We start from the raw sequence: 11,331 nt of genomic DNA, 5'->3' as shown, positions 1-11,331 counted from the left end.
TAGCTTTGTGTTTCCAAACTCTCACTGGGTATAGAAATGTGTGAGTACAAGATGTGCTCGATAGAGCCAAACGTATTAGACTTGTATGGGATGGCGTGATACTCACAGTGTGACTCGCTCCGTTAACAGCTAGCTAGTATAATATCCTACCATACAACAGCTGAAGAATCTAACACTGTAAAAGTGAGAAGAAAATCGATAATGTAATAGTTGCTGGTTGAAAAAGCTACACAGGACATTCTAATCAGCAGGTTTCGCATGGGTGGAGTTTGGTTTGCCTGGTGACATCACCATTTGGTAAAAGTTAATAGACCAATAACAAAGAGTTTGAAACCTCTGCCAATAACAACACATTTTCAGCTTACATATCCCTCCCATTAGGCCCCTCCGCTCTGGTGGATTGATTCACATGTTGAGTCCTCCAGGATTTGTTGAGATATTTGCTGGCAAAAATGCTTTGTTTTTCTGGGGCAATTCTGACATTTTCCCTGGCAATATGATTGTGTCCAATTTGTCTCGAAAATGCGCTGACGACGGTCAAGGGGAAAAGTTTGTAGAAGTATGGCTTCATTAAACCATATAATACGCTATTATGTGCGGTGATTGGTTGAAATTGCTAGCACTCCTTTTGTACTGCGGTGATGGGTCAGTCATTCCATAATTGCGATGACTTGACTGTCTCCCCAATGTAGCCTGCATGTGCCTGAAGTCAAAACGCCCCCGAGACCGCTTGAAGGAAGCAGACATTTAAGCAGTATCTGAAAAAGCGTGACCCCGAGTTTCAGATTGTCTTATATCCCTCAAGTGTGTGGCATGAGGTTGCGAAAACATTTCCGCCTCTATTTTTTGGAAATGTCAACGTCCTGCTTTGAATTCATTGAATCCATTCTCAGAGAACACGGATACGTATAACACGTAGCTTCATGTCTAATTCGTAATTTGATCATATCCTATCTAAATAATATTTACTATTGTAACGGACATCCACCAGGCACCCGACAGCATTCCTTTTCACAGTGCATTAGCCTACGCTCGGACACCGGCGTTTATCTTGGACTAGCACACTCTGGAGATGTATTTTTTTGGGATTACTCGTGGCGAGAGGCGCTCCCATCGAGCGCGACCTGGCTGGTGAATTGTTCAATTTCTTTCGCTACGGGGAACTGAAACTCAATGACTTCGTCTCGTAAACTGGGTCGGCGGAGGAATGTCACTACCTGGCCAAGAATGTCTTCAACTTTCTGGGCTGCGGTGCTACTGACCAGTCTGCTCATCATTTACTGCGGTAAGGAATGGACATTTTCAGTAGGTTATAACTGCGCACTTGCTGGTGTTGCTGCTTTAAGTGTGTTTTTATGGGATTTATGTCGATAATGGTTTTTGATTGGCTGATTACTGCCTTGGATAGAATGTATGCAGATTGTGTATGTGAACAATTGAATTGGTAGAGATGAAGATTGAATGTCTTCAACACTGCAATATCAGCTCAATGGAAAAATGTGTAGAGTTGCAGACAATTAGCTTTACAACAGAAGCATTTTCTCTACGCTAATAGACTATGTTATAGTTTACACTTCCTCACGTTTTTTTCTTCTTGTTAGTATATGATGAGGGTCCCTGGGTCGCCGGTTTGCCTGGGCGGGCGTCCCTGGTCAAGAAAAGTTTGAAAACTCCTGGCCTTTCGTCGTTTGCAGTCCGCAGCGCTAGTGCTGAAAGGTGCCCCACGGGAAAATTCTCCCCACGTCCTAACCTGATTTACCTTGTCAGCACCAGCTCACGATTCTTCCTGTTCAGCTGAGCGTGCAGTGTTTAGGAACAGCAGTCACTCTCAAAACGATTAACTTTGTTGTAAAAGTAATAAACCATATAGTGCGCCATGATGGAGTATACCCACGCAAAACGTGCTGTAGTCCTATACAAATTGATAGCCTGTACGCAGTGGTTTTGAAATGTCCGTTTTTTTACTGTGCAAACATTCTGACTATGGCAAGCAAACTGAAGAATAGTGTTCGTTGGTATGTCCTAAGACAGAAATATACTTCCAAAATCTGGGTCTCATCCAACCTCTCTCTCTGGCCTTTCAAACCAATTCAAGGTCAGGGCTCTGTGCAGGCCAGTCAGGTTCTTCCACACCGATCTTGACAAACCATTTGTGTATGGACCTCGCTTTATGCACAGGGGCATTGTCATGCTGAAACAGGAAAGCGCCGTCCCGAAACTGTAGTGAGCTCCCGAGTTGCGCAGCGGTCTAAGGCACTGCATCTCAGTGCTAGAGGCGTCACTACAGACCCTGGTTTGATTCCAGTCTGTATCACAACCGGCCGTGATTGAAAGTCCCATAGGACGGAGCACAATTGGCCCAGCGTCATCCGGGTTAGTGTTTGGCCGGGGTAGGCCGTCATTGTAAATAAGAATTTGTTCTTAACTGACTTGCCTAGTTAAATAAGTAGAATAAAAATAGTCTAGAATGTAATTGTATGCTGTAGCATTAACATTTCCCTTCACTAGAACTAAGGTGTCTAGCCAGAACAATGAAGAACAGCACCTGACCGTTATTCCTCCTTCACTAAACTTTATAGTTGGCACTATGCATTCGGGCAGGGAGTGTTTTCCTGCCATCCTCCAAGTCCAGATTCGTCCATTGGACTGCCAGAGGGTGAAGCGTGATTCATCACTCCAGAGAACGCGTTTCCACTGCTCCGCTTGGCATTGCGCATGGTGATCTTAGGCTTGTGTGTGGCTGCTCGGCCATGGAAACCCATTTCATGAAGCTCCCGATGGACAGTTCTTGTTGCTTCCAGAGGCAGTTTGGAACTCGGTAGTGAGTTGCAAAGGAGGACAGACAATTTTTACACACATCAGCACTCGGCAGTCCCGATCTGTGAGTCTTTTGTTTAGACATGTATCTAGCTAGCTAAACAATGAACCATAATTCTAACCCATACAGTACAAACGGATTGTTATAGCTAGCCACCATGCATGAAATGCTGTGGTATGAATCTGCAGGTAGCTAAAGCTAACCAACTAGTTTCAATGTTAGCTAGCTCGCTAACAATACGCTTTAACTTGCAATGAAAACAACCTTCTGACAAAATTAGAAATGTATAATATCTAAAAATGTAGCTAGACTCTTACTGTATACATGGATGAACGCTTCATGGCAGACTGGGACCACTTTAGCTAAGTAAAACATCCTGTGTCGCTTCCGTTTTGTTTGTAGCTACAGCTTGTTTGGCCCATTGTGTCAAGTCGTTCCGGTTCACACTGACAGAAAGTGCAGAAAGTAGTCCATCACAACTTTTTTCCACTGATCTTTGTCGATAGCGCCTGCTAGATTCAGGGCAGCAATGTTGTTGAGAGCAGTAGCAACAATTTTGCAGTTCTCCATGGCTAACATATCTTTCAAAAAAGCTGCTGTAGCAAGGATTATCTACACATGCTGAACAGCTCATGTTATAGACAGAATCGTGCTACATGGCAGACCAATCTGAACTCATCGTTTGGCATGTCCAGCCCATCCGTTATCTCAGTCATGGCTAGCAGGAAGGATCCTGACTTTTTCCATGGCTAAACCAGCTAGGCTCGTAATTTAGCTATTTTATTTGTATTTACGGATGGCATACAAGTATGGTATTAAGGCACATGAAAGTTCACATGTTCCCGAAGGCATCTCTGCCACAACTTTTTTTTTGTTGCCTCTCCTGTGAAGTAGTGTTGTGCGACATACGCCTAGCTTCCTGAAATGGGTCACATATGGTCAAACATTTGGCAGGAGGTTAGAAAGTACAGCTTAGTTTCCACCACCACATCTCTCTCTCTCTCACTTTCTCTCTTTCTCTTCTCTCTCTGAATTCTGTTAGTTGCGCACCTTCTCTTGTCCTTGTGTTTTTTTCCAGTGGGAAGCGGAGATCTTGATGCATCACTTCACAGCAAAAAAGGAGAACACAAGTCAATATGACAGAATGGTAGTACCAGGCAGTCATTTTAGGGACTGTAACTGCATTTATTTTTGTAATACATAATGCAGCATTTTTTCATTAGGCACCAATGCCGCAACACCACAGTGTAGTATCAATGTGTTGTCCATGCACAAGGAATAGGAAATCAATGGCATTGTTTGATTGGCATTGGTTTGTATTCAGTATGGCCCTTAGATCTTGATTGGTATTTTGGGGCAATGGCTTTGATTAGGAAGGGATCCAGTGGATTTGATCCTCCCATTTTAACACACAATCAATAATGTCTTGGTCAAATCACAAGGGCTTCTCTACCTATTCAGGCCAATGGCCTTAGGCTGATATACACAAACCTTGATAAATGTAAGGCATCTTTAACAAGACTCTGAGAAAATTATGTTTGTGGGTTATGTCAGTTATGCAAGAATATTGAAGAGTTTATTTCCAAAACACTATATCCACCAATCTTTCACATTTGTGTTTTTTCATCAGAAATGATTGCTTATGGGTAGGGTTTGTTCCTGTAAGTCACTCTGGATAAGAGCGTCTGCTGAATTACTGAAATGTAAATGTTTCAAAATTCCAGGAATTTTGAAACCCTGCTTACCTTCATGTGTGTAAAATACTGTATGACTGTTGTCAGATTTTTTTTTTATAAGAGAAAATGTTTTTATAAAAGCTTTCTATGGTCAGGACGTGACAGGGGGTTTTCTCATAAATTCTAACATCTGTAAAAAAAAAAAAAACCTTTCACTTTGACATTACAAAGTATTTTGGGTAGACGGTTGACAAAAAATGACAGTTCAATCTTTTTGAATCCCACTTTGTAACACAACAAAATGTGGAAAGAGTAAAGTGGTTTGATTACTTTCTGGAGGCACTGTATAGCGATTTGGAATGAAACTCTTCATATCAAGAATATCAATGGAAGCTACCCACATTGCCAGACTACCGCCAGCCTGATAACACTGTACCTTATACCCTGTGGTATATGCTGTCAGCGCAGTAAATGAGGAGAGTGAAAGGGCTGTTAGGTTCCACTTGGATTTCTTTAATGCTAGGATGCCCAGGCATTGCTTGTTTTGGTGGGTCAAAATGGATAGGTGTATGTGGATCATTTTCACAGCTACCTGAAAGCAAAAGCACCTGTGCTCTGTTTGGGATGATTTTAGCCACTACTCCCTAAATGGCACTGAAAATACATCTCATCCATGAGACCTGTCATTATGGAGCAAGATCACACACACACACACTCCACATCTTTCCCTTACAATGCATTTCCTTGTTACTCAACTTTTTCCTCTGAAAAGCATTGGGAGGACTGGCAGCTTGTTAGTGAGAAGGGTTGCATTGATTTCAGTGACTCATGCGGTAGATGTGTCCTGATATCAGTTTACTACGTTCCTGGCTTTCAGAACCTCAGTCAGTTTGGAGTTGTGTGTGTGCGTGTACTCTGGTATGTCTGCGCAGATCCCTTCTGTCTCTCTCTCTTTCTCTTTCTCTCTCTCTTTCTCGCTATCTCCACACACACACACACACACACACACACACACACACACACACACACACACACACACACACAAGAGGAGCAGAGTAAGACAGCGAGTGGGAGAGAATGTGATTAGAAAGTAGATGAGAGTCTAATCTAATTACAAAGTCATTTGCATGAATGGTGTCAGGCTAAGGTCGCAGCTGTCCTTATTAGGTCTTGAGTGTGATGTGACAATGGCCACGGATTAAGAATATTAGATTTTAAACATTAGACAAGCTTGGCATTGTGGCCTTCTATTGTGTGCTGGCTCCCTCCCCTGGTTGCTACCTGTCATGCAATCTTATTATTCCATTGTGTTCAAATCAATCATGTTAGCGGCACTGGGGGACCTGCATTTGTTTTAGATTCGGAACCTGATGACGTCGGATAAGGCAGTTCTGTCATAAATCTAGCTTTTCTCCAGGACATATTTCTACATTGGGACCCACAATGCAGGAAATACATTAATTGAAACCTATAGGGCTTATATGTTGTTCTGGCTTTATGACATTGTCTTATTTGTGTCCTTATCCTGCCACATGCCTAGTACTGAATTAGTCCCAATACTCTAAAATTGCTTGCTTTCTTAGTGTGAAACGTGTCTTCACAGGGAGCAGTGTCCAGTAATTTTTCAGACTTTATTTCTCAGTTCAGTCAGTTGCTTCCATGCGGGCGCAATCTCATTGGTTTTATGAAATCAGAGAAAAAAAGCTCTCACCATACAATGATCATGAGCCCCATGAGGAAATGAAACAGAATGTACAGAATCACCATTGTCAGGCAGGGGCGTCACCTGAGTTTCATAACATTCTGGGCTCAGCCCTGAAGACCAGGGGCTAAGAGGCTCGTGATGTGACAGAACATTTTACATTTACATTTTAGTCATTTAGCAGACGCTCTTATCCAGAGTGACTTACAGTAGTGAATGCATACATTTCATACATTTTTGTTGTTGTTGTGTACAACACAATCCACAGCAATTTTTTTTCAAGAAGCTATTGATACTCTGTGGCTAAATTATGCTCTCTGGTGTAATATTTTCAATGATTTAACTAATTTCTGTACAGACAAGAGAAGACTAATTATATAATTTGGCAAATGTATTTCAATTTATCTGCAGCACTTCCAGCACCCCTTCCTGCTGCTATGTTTTCGTCCATGCTCTGTGCTCTCCCCAAGGCCAAATAATCAACACTTCTCCTTACTAACTCAATGGATTGTATTCAGTAACCCTATATGAGGCTATCAGTAAGTAGCCTTTAGAGTAAATTCAGTAAGTCAGTGAACACGTGTTTCTATCTAATCAGTTATTTTGTTTCTGTTTAAGCCAATAGTGATTTCTGCTATATTGTTATAGATATGATATAGGCCTATATTTAAGCAACAAGGCCCGAGGGGGTGTGGTATATGGCCAATATATCATGGCTAAGGGCTGTTTTTAACCACGACGCAACGCTGAGTGCCTGGATAGAGCCTTAGCCGTGGTATATTGGCCATTTACCACAAACCCCAGAGGTGCCTTTAGAGCAGTAAAAAGAAATGCTTTGTTATACCCGTGGTATACAGTCTGATATACCATGTCTGTCAGCCAATCAGCACTCAGGGCTCAAACCACCCAGTTTATAAAACCTTTTTAACCGTTGTAGCACAGTTTCTATGTTCATAAGGCTAATAAGAAAATATGTCAAATGACTTGAATAGCCTATGGGAAAAGTGTAAAAATGTGTATTCACATCAGTAGGTTAAGTGACTGAAATGCATCAGAAAATGATTTGAAAGTTCAGGAAAACATCAGGGAAGCTCAGCAGGTAGGCTATAGGACTAGTGTGTTTGTGTGTGTAGAAAAGATCTGCATTGCTTTCAATTGCTAGACTAATGATCATGAGCACTCACCTCAACTTAGCTAACATTTCCCAGCCAAATTGTAACCTAATATCCAAATGGAGATTCAGGGAAAACAAAACATCTGACTGATTGATGTATCATCATGCTTGTCTCAAAGCACTGCAATGGCCCAATCAAAACGGGGCTGAAATGATCAGTTGACGTACCACACAGGATTTACATTTATTATAGGCTAACCAGTGGTGTAGTGCTATATTTTGAATACCAGAGCGCATTATTCATTTTTTATTACATCATCATTTCTATACGAAAGTTGGTAGGCTACTGACATGAAGCCGATTTGTATAATATCGTTTTAGAATATAGTCCTACATACAATGCATCATCCAAATTTCACAATTGTCTATGCCTACACAGCCTAGTGGCTCAAAGAAAATCTATTTTTGAAATCCTAAAACTTACCTTATAAATTAGGCCACCATCATTAGGTCATCATTATAAAGTAGGTAAATCATGAACTAAAATTATTCACGTGTTACTGGATCTGCATCTGAACTGAGAAAATTCTGGCGTTGGATTGCAAATATACAAAGGGAGTCGAAAAGAGAACACACAGAAGGCTATTGTATAAAACACCTGTCTCCCGATTACATCTTCAAACTAAATGCAAACATGGCATCCGTGACAGAGAGGGAGAAGTGTCCATCCATGTATATGGGTAAGATAGTCTAGCTAGCTACATTTTCAGAAATTACACGTTTCTAATTTTGTCATGAACTCATTTTAATTTCGAGTTAAAGCGTACTCTTAGCTATCTAGCTAGTGTTACATGTATGAACTGTGTAGTAATGTTATTCCTATGTCAGAGTCATTTGCATTGCTAGTTATAGCCTAATGTTAGCTAGCTAGCTAACATTGAACCTGGTTTGTTAGCTACCTGCAAATTCATGCAGGGTAGTAAGGTTATGAGTTGGGATTATGGTTCATTGTTTAGCTAGCTATCTACATGTCTAAACAAAAGACTCCACTATGCAAGTAACCATTTCAATAAAATGTTCATGATGTCACTGCGACAACTGTCGATAGACGTAGCTGGTAAATTCACTCTGGCTGTCTACTCCAAATTCAGAGCACTCTCATCTGAGTGTGCCAGAGCGCAAAATAACTGACGAATTTAAGAACGCTTTACACCCGTTGAGTATGGCCGGTGTCAATAAACGTTGGCAAAAAAGCATCATTAAATTGTTGCCAACAGCACAGTTGGTCACCAACGCTCTGGATAACATAAAAGCAGCATAACCAGTTCTGCTAGGGCAGGTAAAATGGTCAGAGTGAGCTGTCCTCATTTGTCTGGAAGTCGCTAGCCAACAATAGCCAGTTAGCATGGGTGCTTGACTGCTGCTGTTAGGTCAGAACGCTCAGATCGAGCCTAGTCCTCGGCCAGAGCGTCCAGTGTGCTCTCTGAGAGCAAAACGCTCTGAATTGACCAACGGACAATCTGACAACGCTAGAGCACACTCTGAGCGCACCCTGGCACTGCAGATTGAATTTACAAACACACCCGTAGTATAAACCAGTCTTTAGTCTTGAAATCTTTGGTTGTTTAGTACATGGCCTCACATGTGAATCCTTGAAGAGATGGGTGGGGCTAAGGCTAAGAAGGTGTGAATGATGCTGAATGGGTGTAGACGTAGAAGAACTCTCCAGTAGGTACCAAAAATATTCAAGGGCCATTTTTTCAAAAGTGAGGTTACAAGTTTATCAACTTTCAAAGCAGAATTACTTTCCCATTGTTCCTCAACTGTAGTGTATGATATACCATTTTCTAGCTCTGAGTCTCTACTTTTATCCAATGTAAAAACACAATTTCAAATTTTGCTACGTAAGATTGAGCTGGTCGGTCACATATGAGTGTAGTATGAACAACGCAAATTGTCTTTTCTCTAGCTAATTAGTCTTGCTCATTCAGACACAAAGGCAGTGTCCACTTCAAAGTTATTGATGTTCATCCTTAACCTCCTAAACTCTTACACTTTGACCTCAGAGGCATGAACATAATGTTCCTTTGGGCAGGATGAGGATGCAGCCGAGTTTTTAAATGAATGTTTTATCAGTTAGGAACACTTTATGGCTAAAGATGTAATTTTTGGAACAAACTGTTCTCTTTTCCACTGAGAGGTGCAACATTTCACTGGCAGAATGTTAACTGAAACTGAGGAAAATGGAATGTGAAAACACTTGGTTGTGTTTCATATAGAGTCAAAATGTCCTGGTGTGAGTGTTATTGTGTGAGTGTTATTGAGCATTTTCAGGATGGTTGAACATCATTGTCATCTGCATGTGTAGGCATGGCTTACTCAAACCTGCATTGGCCAAGAGCTGAATGGATACTCTCGGACCCGAGACAACCTTGCACTAAATCAAATCTTCCAGATATATCACTCAATTAGCACACCACCCAGCAAATTTATTTATTTATTTTGTTCGATTGCTTCCTTTTTCAGTGTGTCACCCTGATTACTTTGAGGAACACCACAGGGATGCGTTTGATTATGTTCCCTGGCAGACCATCCATCTATGGACTGGGGTAAACAAAAGAGCAATAACAACTCAACAAAGATAAGATTTGATTTATTCCTGTTCCATTTTATCACTAGACTTTACAATTACCTCAAGCCATTATATTTTAGAAGTTATTGTTGGTCCCCTATATACGTTATCTTTTCCAAAAGTGCTGACAGTTTGTTTGCAGGCTGTGCAGATTCACAGTCATATTTTCAGGTCCCCAAGACATCAGAATGAGGCATGCTCAAGTAGGGTTGGGGTCAATGCCATCTGAACTTAATTCACTGAGTGGAAGTCACAAATTGGATTGAAACATCATTCATGATTAAGAAGATGAATGGTTACACTACTTATCGCAAGCTAGTATTAAGGGATATCCTCTCCCTGAAGCTGATGCCTGATGTTATGTTATTTATGCCACAGCATTGTTGAATACTTGTTTCTGGTGGGTTGGAAGTGCATTCAGTGCATGGTGAACATGCATTTCTCCCGTCCCTACTCTTGCAGTCATGACCCACATGTTTCCAATTTCACCAGCTGTTTTTAGCAGTGGGTATTTTTGAATTTGGTTGTCATGTTGGCAGGTTTGATAAGTTAACAACAAACTATTTAGCTAGCTCCTGGCCTAGTGTTTGATATGCAACGCAATCTCCTTGATATGCAATGCAATCGGTGTTGACAAGTGTCCTAATGAAAAGGTAAGCTTTTCTAGCTATGCCATACAAAATCAGACACATCAGCTCATTGTTATGGATGTATACAAATGAATGTCAATAGAAAACATCTTAAACAAATGCAAATGCAGCTACAAATGCAGCTGCTGTTATTCTGTCTGCAGAGGTCCTGATTGTGTAATGCCCCAGTCACATGAACCATAAGCACTCCATTATGTTGCACCGGATGTCATTTATTTGAATGGGGACCGTCCATAACGGAATGGAATCGCAACGCCCCCTTGCAGTTGAAGGCTCCGTTGTGAGCTGGACACTGCATACTTTGAATATGCATCTTCTTCAGTCCGGCCAGAGTCCGTCAAAGAACAGGAAGTTACCAAACCACAGAAGAAGATGAAAATATGTCAGTTTTGATGATGGGTTTATGGGATAGCTAGCAACTTTCGAATGTTTGCAAGCTCTGTTAGTTTGGATGGGGAGCGTCGGTGCACAGCTATTTTCAGGTCTCTACAGAGATGTTTGATCGGGTTCAAGTCCAGGCTCTGGCTGGGCCGCTCAAGGATATTCAGAGACTTACAGTGGGGGGAAAAAGTATTTGATCCCCTGCTGATTTTGTACGTTTGCCCACTGACAAAGAAAGGATCAGTCTATAATTTTAATGGTAGGTTTATTTGAACAGTGAGAGACAGAATAACAATAAAAAAATCCAGAAAAACGCATGTCAAAAATGTTATAAATTGATTTGCATTTTAATGAGGGA

General features: G+C 41.3%; 1 protein-coding gene across 2 annotated transcripts in view; it reads left to right on the top strand.

Annotated features, from left to right (window-relative positions):
* The first annotated feature begins 392 nt into the window (after positions 1-392).
* tafa5 (TAFA chemokine like family member 5) overlaps positions 393-11,331 on the top strand; it is a 125,113-nt gene continuing 114,174 nt past the window's right edge. For both annotated transcript variants that reach the window (XR_001323779.2, XM_014170012.2), the window contains exon 1: positions 393-1,285. Coding sequence is in view for 1 of the 2 variants with exons in the window: in XM_014170012.2 (XP_014025487.1) it covers positions 1,174-1,285 (112 nt within the window). In the remaining variant the exon portion in view is untranslated. The remainder of the gene's footprint in view (positions 1,286-11,331) is intronic.

The sequence above is a fragment of the Salmo salar genome, chromosome ssa23 (genome assembly GCF_905237065.1).
Source record: "Salmo salar chromosome ssa23, Ssal_v3.1, whole genome shotgun sequence".
Taxonomy (NCBI): Eukaryota; Metazoa; Chordata; class Actinopteri; order Salmoniformes; family Salmonidae; genus Salmo; species Salmo salar.
This window is presented reverse-complemented; position numbering and strand designations above follow the sequence as displayed.